This window comes from Arvicanthis niloticus, chromosome 26 (genome assembly GCF_011762505.2).
Source record: "Arvicanthis niloticus isolate mArvNil1 chromosome 26, mArvNil1.pat.X, whole genome shotgun sequence".
NCBI lineage: Eukaryota > Metazoa > Chordata > Mammalia > Rodentia > Muridae > Arvicanthis > Arvicanthis niloticus.
Genome location: NC_133434.1, coordinates 6,913,230 through 6,935,316, shown reverse-complemented (window position 1 = coordinate 6,935,316; position 22,087 = coordinate 6,913,230). Strand labels below are relative to the sequence as shown.

Sequence of the window (22,087 nt, the reverse complement as noted above, 5' to 3'; positions counted from 1 at the left end):
TATTTCAAAAGCCTGTACTTAACAAAGTTGAAAAATCTAAATAAAATAGTTGATTTTCTAGACAGATACCAGTTACCAAATATAAATCAAAATCAGATAATTTATTTACATAGTCTTACAATTCCTAAATAATTAATAGAAGCAGTCATTAAAAGTCTTTCAACCATAAAAGAGGGGGACAAGCAGGACCAGATGATTTTAGAGTAGAATTCTACCAGTATGTCACAGAAGAGCTATGCTAATATTCCTCAAACTATTCCACAAAATAGAAACAGAAGGAACTCTGCCAAAAAAGATTATATGAGGCCACAGTCACTCTGATATCTAAACTACACAAAGATTCAAGAAAGACAGAGAATTTCACACCAATTTCCATTATAAAGATTAATGCCATAATAATCGATAAAATACTTGCAAACCAAATCCAAGAACACATCAAAGACATCATTCACCTTGATCAAGTAGGCTTCATCTCAGGGATGCAGGGGTGGTTCAATATACAAAAATAGATCAACATAATTCAGCATATAAACAAACTGAAAGAAAACAAGATTATTTCACTAGATGCCAAAAAGGTATTTGACAAAATCCAAAACTTCTCCGTGATAAAAGTCTTGAAGAGAACAAGGACACAAGGGGCATACCTAAACACAATAAAGGCAACATACAGCAAACCAATAGCCAACATCAAATAAATGGAGAAACTTAAGGCATTTCCACTAAAATCAGGGATAAGACAAGACTATCATCCACTCTTTCCACATCTCTTCAATATAATACTTGAAGTTTTAGCTAAAGCATTAAGACAGCTAAAGGAGACCAAGGAAATACAAACAAGAAAGGAATAAATCAAAGTATCGCTATTCCCAGATGATATGACAGTATACATAAGTGACCCCAAAAATTCTACCACAGAACTCCTTCAGCAAAGTGGCAGGATGCAAAAATAGCCTGCTTCTACACTGGTGATAAACGAGCTAAGAAAGAAGTTAGAGAAACAGTACGATTTATAGTAGCTACAAGTAGAATTAAAATACCAGGGTGTGACTATAACCATACAAGTGAAAGACCTGTATGACAAGAACATCAAGTCTCTGAAGAACAAAATTGATGAAGGTATCAGAAGATAGAAAGATCTCTCTGCTTATGGATTCACAGGACTACCATAGTGAAAATAACCATTTTACCAAAACAATTAAGGATTCAATTAAACTCTCATCAAAATTCTAAAACAATTTTTCACAGATCTTAAAAGAATAATTCTCAAATTCATATGAAAAGCAAATAACCCAGGACAGCTAAAACTATCCTGAACAATAAAAATACTTCTGGAGGGATCACTATCACTGACTTAAGCTATACTCCAGAGCAATAGTGATAAAAACTGCATGGTGTTAGTATAGAAAATGACAGGTGGATCAACAGAATCAAATGGAAGACTCAGGAAATAAACCCAAACACCCATGGTCACTTGATTTTTAACAAAGAAGCCTTACAATTGAAAAAAGAAAGCAACTTCAACAAATGGTGCTGGTGTAACTGTATGTCTGCATGTAGAAAGATTCAAATAAGATCCATATTTACCACCCTGCACATAATTCAAATCTACATGGATCAAAGACTTCAGCATAAAAGCAAACACACTTAATCTAATAGAACCAAAAGTGGGTAATAGCCTTGAACTTGTCAGTACAGGAGACAACTTCCTATACTGAGCACCAATGGTTCATTCAGGCACTAATGTCAAGAATTAATAGTTGAGACCTCATAAAACTGAAAAGCTTCTATAAATCAAAGGACACCATCAGAAAAAAACAACAGCCTACAGACTGGAGAAGTATTTTCACTAACTACATCTAACAGAGAGAGAATATCTAAAATATACAAAGAACTTAAGAAGTTAGACACCAACAACCCAAATAACCCAATTTAAAAATGGGGTACAGAGCTAAACAAAGACTTCTCAACAGAGAAATCTCAAATGGCTGAGAAGCACCCAAAGAAATGCTCAACATCCTTAGTCATAATGGAAATGCAAATCAAAATGACTCTGAGATTCCATCTTACACTGTCAGGTGTGACACGGTTATGAATGCAGCTGCATGACAGTTTCAGCTACTGGAGCACTGTCAACCTGAATAGTGAATCTCTGGCATCCTAGTAAACAGATTGTGTTGCTCTTTCTTGTATGCTTGTCTGTTGTGCCTTTTTCTATATCATATTTGTCCTCAAATACAACTCTGGTAAAACTTTTGGGGGAAGGGATTGAGGGCATTACCAGAGAAGGAAATTGTCTCTTATGTCTATAGGAACAAACTGCTCTGGCCCTGGCCATTCAAGCAGTCAACCCAGGCATAACAGGACAAGGGGTTGTGGATGACTGCCTTAATTGTTCTCTGGGAAATCTTAGCCAACCCAAGATGATTGAGTTGTACCAGCAGATATTTGAAGCAGGAAATTTTATTTGAGAAAACTGAAGTTTTAATAGTTAAGAAAATTGAAGACACCCCCCGCCAAAAAAAAGAACACTAGGCTTGAGTCATTAAGATCAGAGATTTCCATAGAAAATACAAGGGACAAGAGAGAAGTAGAAATAACTGGGTCTACTTGATGAGTGACCAATGGTGAGAGCCCCATGAGGGGACATCTCTAATAATAGTAAGTTTGATCCAGAAATATTATTAGGGAATACTGGAAGATATATGTATAGTAAAAAAAAGATAGAAGGATGGATAGAAGGGTTTGCATGCCATGAAGAGGCCATTAGATTAGTGGACTGACCTTCCTGTAAAGACTGGAACATACTGATTTGATCCCCCCCACCCCCGGAGTTGCCTGCTTATGGAAACTAGGGTTCATGTTCTAGGAGATAAAATTTGGCCTGTGAAGGAGCCCTGGGGGAAGCTGCATGGGGAATTAATATTGCATGTGAAGAAAAGTTTGAAAAGCACTGTAGAAACAGATATTCGGACAATCTTAATAAGCCAGAGGAAGAGATTAAGCAAGTTTAGACAAGCTAAAACGGTTAGCATTACTCTGACTGTAGGAAAGGCCAACCAATCACTAGGCCAACTCAAGTCTCATCCCATGGGCAAGCACCAATCCCTGACATTATTAATGATAATTTGTTATTCATGCAGACAGGAGCCTAGCACAACTGCCCTTTGTGAGGCTCCACCAAGCAATGGACTGAAACAGAAGCAGATACCCACAGACAAACTTTAGTCAGAGGTCTGGAACACTTATGGAAGTGTTGGAGGAAGGACTGAAGGCCCAGAAGTAGATTGGAACCCCATGGGAACATGAATAGTGAACAAACTTGGAGCTCTGTGAGCTCTTAGAATCTAGGCCACCAAAGAAAGGCAAAACAATGCCCCCAACTTCATCCCCCCACCTCCCTCCCCCCCATACACACACATAGCAGACAGGCAGCTCAGTCTTCATGGCTGCCCTATCTAGCCCAGTGGGAGAGATTGAACCTAATCTGGCAGAGACTTGATGTGCTAGGGTAGAAGGATATAGGGGGGTTTCCCACCCTCTCAGAGGAGGAGGAGAGGGGGGAATCAGGGGAAGAAACTTAGCAAGGGAGGAACTGGGAAGAAGAGCAGCATTTTATATTTAAACAGGGGGGGAATCAGGGGAAGAAACTTAGCAAGGGAGGAACTGGGAGGAAGAGCAGCATTTTATATTTAAACAGATTAATAAATAATAATAATAATAATAATAATAGACATCATGAATTTCATGGTCAGATGGATGGAACTAGAAAATATCATCCTGAGTGAGGTAACACAGACCTAAAGAACATGCGTGATATATACTCATTTTTAAGTAGATATTAGCCGTAAAGTGCAGGATAAACAGGCTATAATCAACAGACTCAGAGAAGCCAAACAACAAGGAGGACCCAAGAGATGATGGTTGAATCCTTCTTAGAACGGGAAACAAAATAGATATCAGAGGTCGATGGAAGGAGGGAACTGGGTGCTGAAGGGAATTCAGAAGAGAATGGAGTGGGGGTGGGGTAGCTCATATGTAGGAGATCAGGAGGGAGAGAAGGGAGATTGGTGGGCAGGGGGAGGGGAGACTATCTCAAGGACATGCCAGAGACCTGCGATGGGGAGAGGCCTCAGAGGGTCTATCAGGTTGACTCTAGCTGAAATTCCTAGCAGTGGGAGATATGGTTTCTAAAGTGACCACTTCCTATAGCCAGGCATGACTCCCAGTGGCTAGATAAGGATAGCAACCCACTCACAAAACCTTCAACCCCAAATGTTTTCTGCCTACAAGATCTTCAGGGACAAAGATAGAGCAGAGACTGAGGGAATGGCCAACCAGTGACCATCCCAACTTGAGACCCATCCCATGGGCAAGAACCAATCCCTGACACTATTAATAATACTTTCCTATGCTTACAGTCAGGAACCTAGCATAACTTTCCTCTGAGAGGTTCCAGCCAGAAGCCAATGGAAATAGATGCAGAGTCTCTCACTCCAACAGTAGATGGAGCTCAGGGAGTCTTATGGAAGGGTTGTAAGAAAGATTGAAGGACCTGAAGAGGACAGGAACTCCACAGGAAGACCAAAGAGTCAGCTAACCTGGACCTTTGGGGGTCCCAGAGACTGAATTACCCACCAGAGTGAGCATATGCTGGACCTAGGCCCCCTGCACATATGTAGCAGATAAGAAGCTTGGTATTCATGTGGGTCTTCCAGCAACTGGAGCAGGGGGCTGGCTCTCCCTGAGTCTGTTGCCTGCCAGTCCATGGACCCTGTGCCCCTAAATGGAAAGCCTTGTCTGGCCTCAGTAGGAGAAGATATGCCTAATCTGACAGCAAGTTGATGTGTGCGGGAGTGGAGGGGGGAGTTGACACCCAGAGGGGAGCTTCCTCTTCTCAAAAAAGAAGGGGGAGTTGGAATGGAAGGAGGTCTTCTGTAAAGGGGTACTAGGAATAGAGAAAAGGTTGATAATGGGTTGTAAAGTGAATTAATTTAGTTTAAAAAAACCTCATAACTCACATAAGATTTCATATCCTCAGACCCCTACAACTTGTACTTCTTCAGAGCTTTTTCTTTACCTCTTCCTTTTTTCAATCCGATCTTTTATTGTGAGACACAGGGTTGGATTACTGAAAGCAGTAACAAGGTCTTCTAAATAAAGGATGCTAAGAACTCACATGGAAACCTGGTCTTGGGAGTTTAATTCTTTTACCAGGAGATGGAATTGCTGGAGCAAAACCAAGGTCTAATTTTTACAGATGAAATGGACTGATCTGACAGCAGCTACTGAGGGGATAAAGCTATTTAACCATCAACACTGTCATTGACGTGAGAAGGATAAATGTGAAGGGAAATGTGAACCAAATGGGCTCTGTATCAAGATGACAGATATTTACCAGCACTCTGGAGGATTACCCAGGTTCTTCCTTGGCAATCTCTGTAATATTTATGGAGGCAAAGTGGAGTCAATCTTCAGTGATCACACAGGACAACATTAACTCTTTGACTGCCATACAGGGCAGCAACAGCCTTCTACTGCCACACACAAAAGATCCCAGAGACTTTCCTGTGTGTTAGTAACTTGAGAGACTGTCTTATTGGTGAGGCAAACAAGGGCAGTTAATTCTCCAGGGTCTTGGTTATCCACCTGGCGGTTGGTTAGTGAGACATGGGGCAGTTTTGCCCATTTGTTTGCATTCCTTCTAGGTTCCGCCCCAGTTACCTGGCAACAGCCAGGTGTGCCTGACTCACTGTAAAAGGGCCTGCTTACCCCATCCTCACCCTTTTGCTTTTTTTACTCCCTCTCTTCCGTCTCTGTCCCTTCTCTTCCCATTCCTCTACCCCGCTCTCTCCATGTGTTCATGGCCAGCCTGTACTCCTCTACTCTCCCTCCCTCACCCATACTCCTACTGCGACTGCTACTGCTACTGCTACTCCTACTGCGATGACTGCGACTGCGACTGCTACCCCTTCAACTCCCCTCCCCATGCCCTAAATAAACTATTCTATACTATACTGTCATGTGGCTGGTACCTCAAGGGAAAGGGATGCCCCAGCATGGGCCCACAAAGACACCCCTTTCCCCCACACAATACTGTGCATCCACCAAACATATCCCTGACCTCTTTTTTTCTTTTTTATAAAACACACCACCAGTACTTAACATTAGCAAAATTCAGACAGAGGCCTCTTTGGAGGAAACTGTAGGGCTTCCATCAATAGCTGACATTTTTGTCTATCACAGAAAGCCTCTACTAGTAAACAGTTGTATACACCATATTTGGCAGATCTCTGAGGAGCTTAAAGGGTCATCTATTATTTTTGCCTGATTCTAAATAAACTTTGTTTTCAGTAGCTTGCTTTAGGTTAAACATTGAAAACATATAAAGAAGCCTAAATTGGCCCTGTCCTTGTAAAATGAATTGCATTTGTGTTTAGCATAATCATAAGCCTAGTTTTGATCACATGAAAGAATTTGATTATTTATAAGATGAATAACTATTAACTTGCATGTCTTTTCTTTAACAGTCGACATGTTAATAGATTAGGATTTCACAGTCTTATTTCTGTCAGTTTTGAGCCTTAAAAATCACAATTATTGAGTTGAAGCCCTTTTAGTAGCGAAATAAAAATTCAAATCATAAATGCAGCCCACGAAGAGACTGAGAATCTTATATTTTTTGGTTTTTTGTATTGCATCATTACAGAATATCAAAGTTCCTTGTATGACTCAATTTATATAAACACCTAAAGTTTAACAAAGTCAATAAAGACAAAAAGGCCAGGCATAAACTCTCAAGTCAATTTCTGTTAGCCTGAATACACCATAGTTAAAGAGAAACATTCTATAGGCCTTTTGACAAACTGCTTTGGTCATTGTCCCACTGCATCGTAAGATAGGATATAAGAGTTTTTGGTGCTCATAGATATGGTCTTAATTCTTTAGTTTCTCAAATTCTTCTCCACATTCCTAATTTCTCTAATTAGGAATTTTCTAATAATTAGGAATTCCTAGGATACCCCATTGTATCCTAGGTCATTCACCTGTTTCTCAAACCTCTGTTATAATTTATCTAGAATGATGCAGTTCTCTGCCATCCTAGTCTATCTTAGCCAGAGCCTACCTCATGACATTAAACTTCTGATGGTCTTTTCTAAGCCATATTTTCTTTTTTTTTTTTTTTTTAACCTTTTACTGATTTTTGGTGAGTTTCATTCCAGTTCCTCTCATCTCCCCATCCCCTCATATCCGTCTTCTGTGCCTGTAACCTTCCTCCCAAAAGAAAAGAAAAAAACAAACAAATTAACTAAACAAAAGAAAACAAAGCATAGGAAACATCTTGTTGTGGAAGCTGTGCTCTGTTGCAGCACATCCCACCGAACACCCCTCTGCCCACATCTTCACTGTTGCAGCACATCCCACCGAACAGCCCTCTGCCCACATCTTCACTGTTGCAGCACATCCCACAGAACAGCCCTCTGCCCACATCTTCACTTGCAAATGTTCATTGCCAGAAGTCTGGCTTCTGTGACATCATAAATAATGGATCTTCACTGGGAATCCTCCCAGTTATCCTGTTGTTGCCCTCTGCCATGGAAATCCTTCATCTCATTCATCGTTGGATCAGCAAGCCTTTCACATGTTCCAACACCTCAAAGATAAGGAAGATTTAGGGGTGGGTCAACCCAAATCCCGGATCTGAGCTAATCAGCTGCCTACCTCTCCCTTCATCGGCACCACCAGGAAGAGCTCTCCAGCCCTGCTCCTGATAACCCTCCCAATGCTGCCGCCCCGCAGAAGGCAAAGCCAGCTTTTCTACTCTGATACAACTGGGGATAGCTCCCCATCACAGAGGTTTCTGGTGCCAGCTCCATTGGTTGTACTACCCAGTCCAGGCACAGGCCCACTCTCCCAAGAGCTGTGGCTGATGAACGCTAAGCCAGCCCTCCTGCTCTCACACCCTTGGGATTGGCTCACTTGTGCCTTCCCTATCAGGGCAAGCTCCTCTCAGGGGCAGGGTCTACACTCTCAAGCGCTATACAGCCGGTGAAAGGCAGGGATAGCTCTTCTTCTCCTATGATTTCCAGGCCAGCTCTCCCAGATGCCTCCGGTGGTAAGAGGCGAGGATATAGAGGGGGCCATCCCCGCATGCCCAAGCCAACCTCACTAAAGATGAGTGGCAGGGGTGGCAAACCCAGACACCCACCACTAATACTTTTAATTTAAAGATTCAACAAAGGATGTCAGTCCCTGCTAGTGACTATCAGACTGACATTTAAAACAAACAAACAAACGGCGGCGTGAAGAAAGCACCCCAAAGTCACAAGATGACCTGAGCTGATTTCTTTCATGAGACAGCTTCTTTCATTTTCTTTCCTACTTGGTTTTTCTTCTATCAGTATTTTCTGTCTTGACCAATTTTAAATGGATTCTTTAGGAGTAGTCCTCTGTGTCCTGAGCAGGGGGTTTCTATTGCCTCGATCTGGCCATAGCTCTCTATTTAAAGTGAAAAATAGAAGTAGTAAAATTACTAAAGGAATTTCTGCATTTAATAAACCAGTGAAGTTCTCAGACTCAGTGAATTTGAAGAGGCTCAAGGAGAAACATTTTGGTTTTATCAATGACACTATTCAGAGATAAATCTAAACCCCAGAAGACTTGTTAATTACTCTTTTTAAATAGAGTAAAAAATTGCAGAACATAGCTAACAAAACCTCAATTATAATATCAGGTTTTAAGAATAAAGCTATTGAAGACTCTTATTTACATCTTTGATTACCCTGGCCTCCTAAATGTTGTTTCCCAAATGTTACTGGTTGCTCTGGTATTATAGTAAAGAACATTGCAAAGGTAAAGAGATAAAATTGCCTATATTGCCCCACCTGTAAAGCTTTTCATTTTTGCTTTTTAATCCTTGTGTATAAATGCTTACAGGTGCAGTTTATTAAATATGAATTCATTTTATGTCCTCTCTTCAGTAAACTCTTTTTTATTTTGTCCTCATCTGTTATTTTCATTTTTCTATTATTTCTAGGACAAGATTTCCCATGCAAAGAAACATATCTTAATCCAAAATATCTTACAGACTTGTTATGGGTTTCTTAATTGGTTTATAGCACATAGTCACCTTAATCAAGATGGTAGTGAAGTTACATAGCTGTTATTTAAAAGCATTTATTTAAAAAAAGAAAAGTTGAATCAAAGTTATTCATATATATACATATATGTATATATATGTATATGTGTACACAACATATATAGTAGTAATTATATATATTGTAGTAAATATATATATATGCATATATATATATATATATATATATATATATATATATGATGTAGTAATTATTTAATATCTGCCTCTGGTCAATTCGGCTGTCTAGGCTGCTGCGGCTCTGCCTAGCTCAACCATGTGGCCAGAGGCCACCCGGGTGCTGCAGCTAGAATCAACCAGCCAGAAACACCAGCCCTGCCACCCACGAGATACCATGAGAGACGGCTCTGCCAATCTTCCACACTGTCTCTGCAAGGCTGGGCATTGCCCAGATCATCCCACCATCCATGCAGACCCAGTAAAAAATGAGACTCTAATGCTTAAAGATTAATCAAAGGCTTTATATGTTTGGTAATGCTCAACAACAATTTGCCCATACAGAGAGAGTTGTTTCCCAATTAGCTAACCTAAGTAAAAGTTGTTACCCATGACTGATGGATCTCCATACCTGCATGGCTCTTCCTCCTATATCTCTGCTCTCCCCTATCTCCTCCTCCTCCTTCTCCTCTTCCTCTCTTACTCCTCCTCGTCTTCCTCTATTTACTCCTTCCACCTTAGCTCCTCCTACACACACACATACACACACACACACATATATATATAACTTTGTAATATATATATAATATGTGTAATATATTATATATTATATTGTAGTAAATGAGGGTTACCTATGTATAGATTTTCAATTATCAACCCTTTTTTAAAGTCTAAGTAAAATTTGTTTTTGTTAGAGGTTTTACACATTTTCTGCCATACCCAATGGACTTATAAATCTTGAAGCACAGAAAGTTTACACTATAGCCTTACAAACCTTGAGATAAAGTTGATGCTTCAGCATAAGTTTCGGAGAGTTACATGAAACCAAAACTGTGAGGAGTAGCAATAATCCCCACTGGGAATAGTCTACGTTATAGCTGTATTGAAGCACACCATGTCTTCTCCTGTGCTGTTTTGTTTTTCTCTCTTTGTCACAAAGTCAAGTGGCCCATCTGACACCGGACATAGTTTCGGAGGAAACTTTTAAACAAGCATGTTTGTAATTGGCTGGGGGTGGAGGAAGCTATGTCCAAATTCCAGAGCCAGCTTTTCAATAATATACAACAGCATAAAACAAAATTTGTTATATTATCCATACCTATAATACACCTGAATAGCTACAAAACTGAATCCAGTGACCAGAGGCAGGAATCGGCGATAGGAGAGAAAGGGGATGCTCAGAGATAAGAGACTCTGGGTGAGGCAGCTACAGGAGTAAACAGCTGACAGGAGCAGAAAGCAGAGAGAGCAGGAAACTCTTGAGAGAGGACATCACTGAAGTTCTGTTCCCATGTCTGCCTGTAACTGGAAAAGATCAATAAGGACGTAGAAACATATGCAAGAGACAGAGACAACTAAAACAAATTCAACAGACAGGACACAGTTCATCCACATTTTATGAATGGAATATTTTGACACATTGTTTTAATTTTCTCAAGAACAATAAGCAACATACCAAGCAATCCATTCAACACTGCAACAAGTTTGTGGGCACACGGGAAAATACATGTCTATCAAACAGAAGCTGAAAACGAGAACACCGTAGAAAAACAAACATTTGGTGGCCAAGTTCATTTATACATACAGCAGCTAGTTCCATCTCAGCTTTACCATGGGCCCCTCAAGTGTGGGTCTCCCAATTTCTCAGCTCCCATGCCAGGAGCCCTCAGGGAGCCAAACAATGGGAGTTAGCTTTGCCCAGGCTGAACCTCTGACTTGAAAATTAACTCTGGATCCAGCTTTTCCTCAACTGAACCAAATTCGTGCTTCAGGCAGTGTTTTTAACTACACCTCTAGCTCTTTTCCACATACTCATCATGGAGAACCTACCAGTCTTTTTTCCCCAAGCACTGAGCCTCTCTGATTTACATCTCAGGCCCCAAGGTGGGAGTATGAAAGGACTCAACACAGGTCAGAAAAAATTGGCAGCTCCAGCAAATTCCCAGATCTCATTGGGACCTCAGAATATTACGATTATGAGTGTGCACCAGCCTGACAAAGAATATATTTTATTAAAGGGCTTTTATTCAGATACTGGTTGGCCTGGGCTATTCATGGGATTCTAGATTTCCAGGGTATAGCACTAAGTCACGCAAGATGGGGGGTTATAATGACAGTGTAAGGCATACGGTTACATCCCATTCATGTGCAGACATACATCCTGCAATCAGGAGGTTACATTCTGTGGATGCACACACATGTATCTTTGCCTAAGCACACCCATGTCTATGTGCAATCACAGCTTTTAGCAAACAGTAGGTTTCCTGATTGTCTTGAGCAAGAAAGATTTGTTTATAGAAGCAGAGGTAGTGGTTCACATTTTAACCATTACAGTGATAAACAAAAATTTCCTGAGAAATGTACAAGAATGGTCTTTAAAGGTCTTTAAATTTGCATCTGTCCTTGGGTATTTCAGGATAGAGGCAATTTTGTTTCATATATCTCTTGATCACAGTCAGTTAAATTTAAGACACAGCCATCACATAGTAAACTTACTCAGTCACATTATCTCCAGTGAAAACATAGCAGGTCCATATATTCATATATCTGCCTTCAAGTCAAAGAGGGGAAATCCTGCTATAGGTTCCCATATCTTGATTGATTAAAATTACTATTTCAGGGCACTGGAATCACAGTAGACTCTCACCTCCTATTTATCAAACTGCTTTATGACTATGAGAAAAGACCAAATTGAAAGGACATTTCCCCTCCTTCAGTCTTTTAAGACACTAAAACCTTTAAAATGAAATTTTTTATAAATCATCCCAGAGGTTTATGAACTGATCTTGTAAGACATTGTTTCTAAGACTACTGAAGTGACATTTACTGTCAGAGCTACATAAATTATGTAAATATACCTCTTTGAAGTTGTGCTTAAGATGTAGCCCTGTGGTAGGACACTTGCCAACCAGGAAAGAGAGTCAGAAAACAATCCCCTCAAACACACTCTACAAAAATGATAAAATAAATATGTACATTTAACAAAAAGTCTTGATTTTTTCCATTTCTGAGTATAATATTGACTACCATTTTATATGTAAATCCTCATGATATAAAAGGCTGCAGGTAACTGGACTGGTACATGGTAACTCAAATGTGTTTGTTTTGTTTTCAGTACCGAAAAAGATACCTATGCTTCTAGAAAATTACAGATAAATTATTCTCTCTACCCTAAAAGGATGATAGGTTAATCATGAGTCACTTCCTTTACATCTGAAATTTCCATGATAATTAATTTAATTTACAGTAGTGTTTAATAATTTTGATTCTAAACTATTCTCAGTTAAGTGCTTTAAAATATTTATCTTTAGTTTCTGTCATTTAAAAAACTGTGAATCTAATCCAGTTGTCAGGAATGTAAACAACTGAAAGTTTTATTTGGGAAAGCAACAGTACCTTTAAGGGTAAGAAATGAATGTGGACATTCAGATCCCCACCACGAGAGAAGTGGGTGAACTTCTTTTCCAGTTATGAGGAGATATACTTGACCCTGAAGCAAATATCTTACAAAGGATTCCTCTGCATCTGTCCTCTTGGAATAAGGAAAACTGAAGACCCACCCTTTAAAGGGTTTTCTTTTTTCCACTATTGACCAAAGAGGAGTATAGTTTCTCAGTGATTTGTTAGAGTGTTATCTATCTCCAGAATGGGGGAAGATAACCATTATTACAGGAATTCTCAATAAAGTTTATATTACTTGAATTAAAATAAAAACTGTGGGTCAAATCCAGGGTCTTAAAAACGTCAACAAATATTCTGACAATGAACTACTTCTCCACTTTGCTCCCAAGTTGTAACTGTTATGTATCTTAAGATTTACATCCTTAAAAACCACAGATTCTACTTAGGTAAAGCTTTTCTTCAAAGTTTTTCTCAGTGCAATGTGAACATCCTTATTCCTTATACTATAGATGAAAGGATTCAACATTGGGCCCACAATGGTATAAAAAATGGTTGATAATTTATCTTCATCCACAGATGCACTGGAAGGCTTCAGATACATGAAAGCTGCAGCTCCAAAGAAAAGAGAAACAGCTATCACATGGGAGCCACAGGTATTGAAGGCTTTAGACCTACCTTCAGCAGAATGGATTCTGAAGATGTTGGAAAGGATCAAGGTATAAGAAACAAAGAGAGTCAGGCTGGGCACCGTTACATTAAAACCTACCACAACGTAAACCACCAGCTCATTGATGGACGTGCTTGTGCAGGAGAGTTTAAGGAGAGGGGGTATGTCACACATGTAATGATTGATGATGTTGCCATCACAGAAGGTCAGTCTCAGCATGCACACTATGTGGGCTATGGCACCCACAAGCCCCATCACATAGACCCCCACTGTCATCAAAAGGCAAACCTGATGGGACATGGTGACCTGGTAAAGCAGGGGCTTGCAGATGGCAGCATATCTGTCATAGGCCATTGCTGTCAAAATGTAGCATTCATCAATAACAAAGAAGCAGAAGAAAAAGAGCTGGGTCATGCACTCAGCATGAGAGATGATGTTCTGCTTCACAAAACCCACCAGCATTCTGGGGGTTATGACAGTGGAGTAGCAGAGATCTGTGAAGGAAAGGTTGAAGAGAAAGTAGTACATGGGGGTGTGCAGGTGAGGATTCAACACAATCAGAATAATCAAGCCCAGGTTCCCCACCATGGAGACCACATAGATTCCCAAGAAGAGGAAGAAAAGAGGCAGCTGGAGCTCTGGCTGCTGTGTCAAGCCCAGCAGGATAAATTCTTTCACTGAAGAAACATTTCCTAAAGCCATTTTTCCCTAGGTCATATCTGCAAGAACAGTAAAAATATAGCATTAAAATATAGCATCAATCTACCACACTAAAGACTAAGAACCAGAATAGGATGATAAATTGAAGCTCACCTTCTCTGTGCCTCCCCCCCCCCCCCACACACACACACATTTTATGGGAGTTAAGTCACAGAAATAGCTATAAATTTATTGAAGGCATGTCTTTGGGAATAATATTCAGAGAACCAATGACCATTATTATCTTTGCAAGATCTCGGTTTTACTTCTACCTTGACAATCCACTTTCTATTTCAGGTTCAGTGGTAATCTCAAAATAGAAGAGAAAAGGCACATCAAAAGCTCACTGGGTTGCTCAGCTGGGGGAAAGAAAATCATGCATCCAATTCAATACTTACCTCTGTACATGGGGACCTCACAAGTGACATTATGGAAGCTTCTATCCTCTCAGAAAAGGGTGCATACAAAAGACGCAGGTGAGCTGTAAAGGTGTATAGCTCAGAAAAAAAATAATTTCTGTTATTAAGTTTGGCTTTTTGGTGGTGAGGGACATTAATTTTGGACTGGGAATCCAGAGCCCTTATTCCTTCAGGTTCTGCAAAGCCATGTTTCCGGATCTTGATTTCTGATGGTAGCTTTTCTACAATGCCTTCTTTGCCACAGAGGATAGTAAATAGCACCCACTCGTGTCACAAGAGCCACCTAGTAATGACCCAAGGGGGTTTTATGAGTTTGTAATCTTAAAGGCCTGAGTAAACATTAAAAAATGTTATGTTTCCCAGCTATTTACCCCAGAGAGCAAACTTTGTAGCTATAGTACTTACAAAGTAGTCAATAGTAAGACATTGTATTATTGGAGGTATACAGTATTGTTTTGCTTTGTTGTTACTGTTTGAAATTTTTATACATATATACAATATGTTTTGATCAAATTCACCCCTGATTTTTTCCCATACAATTCTTTCTCAATTGCCCTGACACTATTCCCTCACAACTTTATCTGTTCTTTCCCCTTACTTCTATTTGCCCACTGAGTCCACTCAATAGGGCTAATATGTATATAAATGTAGGGTCATATCATGAGTGAAGATAGCCTTTCAAGAAGTACATCCTTGAAGAAAGGCTATCTTTATTTCTGATTTAATTGTTTGTTGGTTTTATTAGTGGGTCGGTTGGTTGGTTGGTTGGTTGGTTGGTTGGTTGGTTGGTTGGTTGATTTGTTGGTTGGTTTTTAAAACAGTCTCCTTATATAGCTCATGCTGATTTGGAACTCACTATGTGGTTCAGGAAGTCCCTGATCTTGTCATTTCCATGTCTTAGATGCCTATGTGCAGGATTACAGTATATGTCATCATAACTGGCAGCATTTTTATTCACTTATTTGTTTGTTTATTTCTTTTTCTTTTTGTTTTTTCTCTATAGGCTCTTAAGAACATAAAGTAGCTGGGCCTGGTGATACATGCCTACAATACTAGCAAGTATTGAATACAGAGTTCAAGACCTACCTGTACTCCAGAAAGGGATTAGAGTCAGCACACCATGAGACCTTGTCTCGAATATAAAAGTTAAAAAAGGGAAATGGCTATAAATAGTGCAATGATGAAGCAATTCATAGCATAGAAGTCCTGTGTTTAACTGGTGGCACACAAAGGTTAAAAATTGTATTCTTACCCCTGTGTCACTTACTTAATTCTACCATGAAAATTCATTAAATACTGCAACAGACTGGATGCCCTAAACAAGTAGAGATGGTTTTCTTGTAGCTCTGGAGGCTAAAAGTCCATAATCAAGTGGGGGTTCTATTTCCTCTAAGACTTCTCTGTTTGGTTTACAGGGACCTGTGCTTTTGCTGCCCCTTTCTATGTGTATGTTCATTCTTGATCTACATCTATCTCCATCTTTTTTTTATAATAAGGACACTAGTCAGATTGGTTTAGGGCCCATCTATACATTAAATTAACAAATTTACTTATCTGAGTTTTAAATAATTAGTATCTTTAAGAGCCTCGTACTGTGACTGCCATTTCACTGTCCTGGGGAATGGGACACCTAGAAAAACTCCTGCAGGAACACACCTGCATTGTAACCACTATTCTGCAAGAAAGTGAAGACAATATAGAACTTCACTGAGACAGCGATATCATGATTAGTAAGACTCACTGTTTCATATCATAAAGAGACAAAAAGAAGCTGTCAACCTAATGCATTAAATTACATACTGCTTAGAATTTTATTAAAAGGATCAAATCATATGTACATATACACTTCGATTTTATAGATGGTCCAACAATTTATTCTGTCATCAGAAATTAGTCTTTAAATATATACACTAGCTGTGCTTGAGTTTCAGACATAAAGATCTAGCTTGTATTACTTCTGGCTGCCTTGATTTCTTGGATATTATGGCTTTGCATTACATGAACAAATAAATACATATATAAGAATGGTACTATTTCTTCAATAAAATCTGTTCAAAATGAACACATGAGTACTGGTGCCTGTCTCACGTGAGAATATACTACATCTACTCCCAATAGTATAAAAAAGAGTATTTCCTTAACTATTTTTTAATATTATTTTATTTCTTCATATGCTGATTCATGTGTTATATGTGACAAATTATATTTGGTTTCTATATTGTACTTTGGATTTATCTTACAACTTTAACAATATATATGGATCTCATTTGAATATGTATGGAACTTAAATGGCCCTGAGTTAACTCCAAGTATGCATTAACACAAATTCTCCCTGAAATCAATTGCAATAACTCTAACACCAATAACTATAGTCATGTGCTTACACAGATAATAGTAATTGCAGTTATGTTGGAACTGCCAGCAGGCCATCATCAACACAGAAGTTGAAACGCATGGAGTAGTGGTGCATGCATATAATCTCAATGCTCAAGAGACAAAGTTAAGAGGATCATAATTTCTCAAATCAATGTAAGACATAAATAAGCAGTGAAAGGCTATTGTGTATCAAGGAAATATTGAGCAAGAGAAGATATGTGAAAAGAAGCATGTTTATTTACCTGTAATATGATAGTATATAATAAAATGTGTATCATTTATTTACTGTGTACCTCAGTATTTACTTAATTGTAGCACAACAGTTTTATTATTAGCTGTTCAGAATCTAAGACTGAAAGCACAAAGTGTCAAAAACTGCAAAAACCAGATTCAAACCCAGACCCAATTCCACTGGAGTTTCAATTTGACACAACTAAATGAGGACATGAAGAGCTCGGATCAAGGGCCTCCCAACTAACACCTATTGCTGCTTCAACTCACACTGAACAAACATTGACCCACTTTCTCCTATGTTTATCATTAGACAGGAAGACAAGAAGCATCATCCTGTCCACTGAACATGAAAACTTTCTCTTTAAGACTTGTCGTATTATGAGTGGTACTACAAATTGCTCGTGGAACCTAGATCAGTTATAAATGAGCATAAATTGAGCTTCAGAATAAAGAAGAAGAAAGAAAAGGCTTTCTCTTGTTTGTTTTATATCACCAAGATTTTTATTATTATTGAACTTCAGTTCAACCCCATATTAATTATTCTTCACACTCACATGCACATCCTTTGGCTTAGCCTTCTCCCATATCATTTATCTATTTCTCCAAACCATTCATCTTCCTCATCAAGATCATTACAGCCCCCAAAACTCTGCTAGGCTTGTCCTTCTGCCTACATGTTCTGCAGGCAAGCCTGCGTTCAGTCAAGTCATCTGCCACCTCCTCAGAAAGTCTCTCCTAACAGCCAGCACAAAAACATACTACAGTTATTCTCAGTGCAGTTACATTCTTCCAAGACATTGTGTATTATTCTTTCTGTACACATTCACAGAAACAAACATTTTGTTTTTACCACATTACTAATCTGTACCTTCCTGAGATCACAAGTATCATCAGCCTTCTTCTAAACTACATTTTTAATGTTTGACCAAAATCTAGATATGTTGATGTCTAAACTACAAAAGGCCCTGAGTTTTTAATTTGCTTTTTAATAAACTCCATCATTGTATATAGAAACTTTATGACATAATGAAAAGAAAATTATAAAAGGGAAAGTACCAAGTGCTAATAAATGGTGGTAATATAATTTATTTGAGGGAAAAAAATGAGATACCTTTAACAATAACTAGTAAACTTGCTTAGTCAAATTCTTTGCAATGAAGACATGGAAGGTCCTTATATTCACATGCCCACCTCAGGTACATAAAGGAAAAACCTAATATAGGTTCACTGTACCCTGAATGACCTAAACTGTTGTTCACAGCAGACTTGTCAACTCCTCTTTACCAAACTTATTTTAGACTATGGAGAAAAGACAAGAGTGGATAGGCATTTTCCCTCCACCCTTCATCTTTTAGAGAAACAAATGACCCTTTCAAAATGAAGTCTACGAATATTCCCAGAGGCTTATTGATTGAATGAATCAGATTATTTGTCTCCAAGACTACTGAAATCAGTATCTCTGTGGCATTTCAACATAAGATTTCTAGATGTGCTCTAATCAAAGATACTATCACTGTGCTTATGATATAGCTCAATGAAAGAATCTTACCATTAAAACTCCTAAATATGAATAAACCACACACACACACACACAAACACACACACACAAACACACACACACACACACACACACACACCAGCAAAGATATATTTAAAAGGCACATTTTCAAAAATCTCATGGTTTTACCGTTTCTGAGTTTTCTACTTAAATTCTTGTGATTTCTAAGACTACAGTGTACTGATAGATTGCTGCAAACAAGGTATTTGTTAAATTTTTAATACTGAAAGCAGATAACTTAAGATTTTAGAAAATTGCAAAATAACCTATTCTCTCTTCACTTAAAGGATAGTGGGTCAATCATCCTTCATTGTCTTCATTTCTTTTTTTTACTTTGTAGCTGACATTATTTTAATTGGACATAGGTTTGACTAAAATAAAAGATGAAGATGATGTCAAGATAGTAACTGTTACTAGTAACTGTTGCACTATTAGTAACTGTTGGCACTCAGAAGCTACATTTCAATTCTCAGTCCTAAAACTCCTAGAGAGCAAAATATCAAATACTTACTATTTTTCTGTCAAAATTACGGACATTCCCAATGCATTTAAGTAGCAATAGGTAGGAATAACTCTCATTACGATTAGGGTTGAAAATCATTTAGAAATTATAACCAGAATGAAGGTAAAAGAAATGAATTGCATAAATATATATAAAGTGACAGGGACTAGAAAAGTTAAAATATTATTAAATCTAGACCTCGCTCACAGAACTTGGCAGGAATTACATGAATATGCTCAATATATTGAGTAATTATCGATACACTTGAGCTACAAAACAAAATTAACCTAAACATTTTCAGGAAAATTGTCATAACATTGTAATTATTTTTGTCAATATTTCCCAAGAATGTTGTACATTATTTGCATTTTTTTTCTGTTTTGGAAAGAACTGGGACATGTATGATTAATTACATAAAACTTGAATTGCCAATTACATATAACAATAAACCAAAATCTCTTGTGTGACATTTTTTACGGATACATTGGCAAACTTATAATTTTCCCCAAATGGGACACAAATGATAGACCAAAGAAATAATTCTAAGTCTAGCCTGTGAATCAGTAGGACTACTGAAGTCATTTCTGGAGCATTGGTGACATTTTCTCCATAATTTACTGAATTTTACACACTGTTAAATAATTTTGATTCCATAATATTCTTATCATATTTATTTGGATTTAGAGTTATTTTACTTATTTTTACCATTGAAGCTTTCCAAAATTGTGATCCAAATCCAGGGCCTTATGCTTATAAACAAAAGCTCTGCCACTGAGTTATTCCTTCAGTCTTCTCCATAATTGTAAACCTGGCAGACCGTAAGATTTTCCTCTCATAGTAAATACTAATTCTTCTTAGATAAACATGCTTTTTTTCAAGGTTTTTCTCAGTGCAATGTGAACATCCTTATTCCTTAAGCTGTAGATGAAAGGATTTAACATTGGGCCGACAATGGTATAAAAGATGGTAGATATTTTATCATCATCCACAGATGCACTAGAAGGCTTAAGATACATGAAGGCTGAAGCTCCGTAGAAAAGAGAAACAGCTATCATATGGGAACCACAGGTACTGAAGGCTTTTGACCTACCTTCAGCAGAACGGATGCTGAGGATGTTGGAAATAATCAAAGTGTAAGAAATAAAAACAGTCAGACTGGGTATGATTACGTTGACACCCACAACAGTGAAAACCACCAGTTCATTGCTGGAGATGCTTGTGCAGGAGAGCTTCTGGAGAGGGGGTATATCGCACATGTAGTGATTGATGATGTTGCCGTCACAGAAGGTAAGGCTTAGCATACTACCAGTATGGGCCATGGCACCCACAAGCCCCATCACATATACTCCCATCATCATCAAATGGCAGACCCGATGAGACATGGTGACATGGTAAAGCAGGGGCTTACAGATGGCAGCATATCTGTCATAGGCCATTGCTGTCAAAATGTAGCATTCATCAATAACAAAGAAGCAGAAGAAAAAGAGCTGAGTCATGCACTCAGCATGAGAGATGATGTTCTGCTTCACAAAACCCACCAGCATTCTGGGGGTTATGACAGTGGAGTAGCAGAGATCAATAAAGGAAAGGTTGAAGAGAAAGTAGTACATGGGGGTGTGCAGGTGGGGATTCAACACAATCAGAACAATCAAGCCCAGGTTCCCCACCATGGAGACCACATAGATTCCCAAGAAGAGAAAGAAGAGAGGCAGCTGGAGCTCTGGCTGCTGTGTCAAGCCCAGCAGGATGAACTCCTTCACTGAAGAGTCATTGCTAAAGGCCATTCTTCCCAAGATCACGTCTAAGTAAGAATAGTAAAAATAGTAACATTAGAATAAAATCCTAGCCCTCTTCCACCAATTTTCTTAAAATAAAACTAAGAACTAACATGGAAGGATAAAAGTAATCCCATCCTTCTCGGTACTGGTTTTCAATATCTGACGCTTATGGTTTAAAACAAAACATAAATATATAACAGGCCATTTCCTTGGAAATATTATTTATGGCACCAATGATCATTCTCGCTTCTGTAGCATCTCTGTTCTACTTCTACCTTGACAGTTCCTCCCAAGTGATAATCCTAAAAGAAGGACAGGTACATCAGAGACTCAAAGGCTCACTCAAATGTACTTTAAGGGGAAAGATAAAACCAACAAGCAAGTGTGCCTTCAAAACTTACCTTTGTACATGGGGACCTCAAAAATGAATTTACTATCTTTTCTTCTCTACTCTTATACTTACAAGTACTCACATCATTGGAGAACTCTAAAGGTGTATAGCTCAGAATAAAACAAGAAACAAAAAAATCTCAATGTTATTACTACATTTGTCTTTCTGGCAATGAGAAAAATTAATTTAGGACTGGTGAAGTCAGACCTCTTATTCCTCAAGATTAAGAAAGGCCATGATTCTATATTATCATATTTTGTGGTGGCTTTTCCAAGAATGTCTTCTCTAGTCCAGAGGTTGGTAAATAGCATCTACTGATATCTCAAGAGCCTGCTGATTGGGACCCAAGAGAGTTTTCTGAGTTTATAATCTCAGGGACCTGATTAAAAATTGGAAAGCTTCTGTTTCCCAGTTATTTTTCCCCCAGAGATCAGACTTTGTTGCTATGGATCTTACAATTAGTTCAATACTGAAGACATTGCCATATTAGAGTTTATAAAATTTTGTTTGACTTTTCTTGTTTGAATTTTGCTTTGATTCATTTGCCAATTGCTTCTCCTACAATCCCTCCCACATCCTCCTTTCGTTATCCCTTTATCTTTTCTTTTTTTCTCTCTTTTTTTTTTACACACTGAGTCCACTCAGAACTGCCACTATGTATATAACTGTAGTGGTACCTATGGAAATTTAAGTGCCTTTCAGGGGCCATCCAATTTTTTTTTAAATCAACTCTTTTTCTCCCAGTAACCAT

At 38.5% G+C, this 22,087-nt stretch overlaps 2 protein-coding genes and 1 long non-coding RNA gene across 3 annotated transcripts; 1 reads left to right on the top strand and 2 right to left on the bottom strand.

The window, feature by feature from the left end:
- Positions 1-7,552: 7,552 nt before the first annotated feature.
- LOC143438990 (uncharacterized) lies at positions 7,553-14,554 on the top strand. The gene is made up of 3 exons (XR_013107481.1): positions 7,553-7,675; positions 13,289-13,428; positions 14,376-14,554. It is a non-coding gene; the product is annotated as an uncharacterized LOC143438990 (long non-coding RNA).
- On the bottom strand, positions 9,433-14,761 carry LOC143438989 (olfactory receptor 8B8-like). Its single transcript, XM_076924693.1, has 2 exons — positions 14,477-14,761; positions 9,433-14,098 (listed from the first exon to the last, which is right to left on the bottom strand). The coding sequence occupies exon 2, from the start codon at positions 14,079-14,081 to the stop codon at positions 13,155-13,157; it is 927 nt and encodes a 308-aa protein (XP_076780808.1). The 5' UTR covers positions 14,082-14,098; positions 14,477-14,761; the 3' UTR covers positions 9,433-13,154.
- Positions 14,762-16,369: 1,608 nt separating this feature from the next.
- On the bottom strand, positions 16,370-21,642 carry LOC143438988 (olfactory receptor 8B8-like). The gene is made up of 2 exons (XM_076924692.1): positions 21,347-21,642; positions 16,370-20,968 (listed from the first exon to the last, which is right to left on the bottom strand). Exons 1-2 carry the CDS (start codon positions 21,354-21,356, stop codon positions 20,022-20,024), a joined length of 957 nt encoding a protein of 318 aa, XP_076780807.1. The 5' UTR covers positions 21,357-21,642; the 3' UTR covers positions 16,370-20,021.
- Positions 21,643-22,087: the final 445 nt, after the last annotated feature.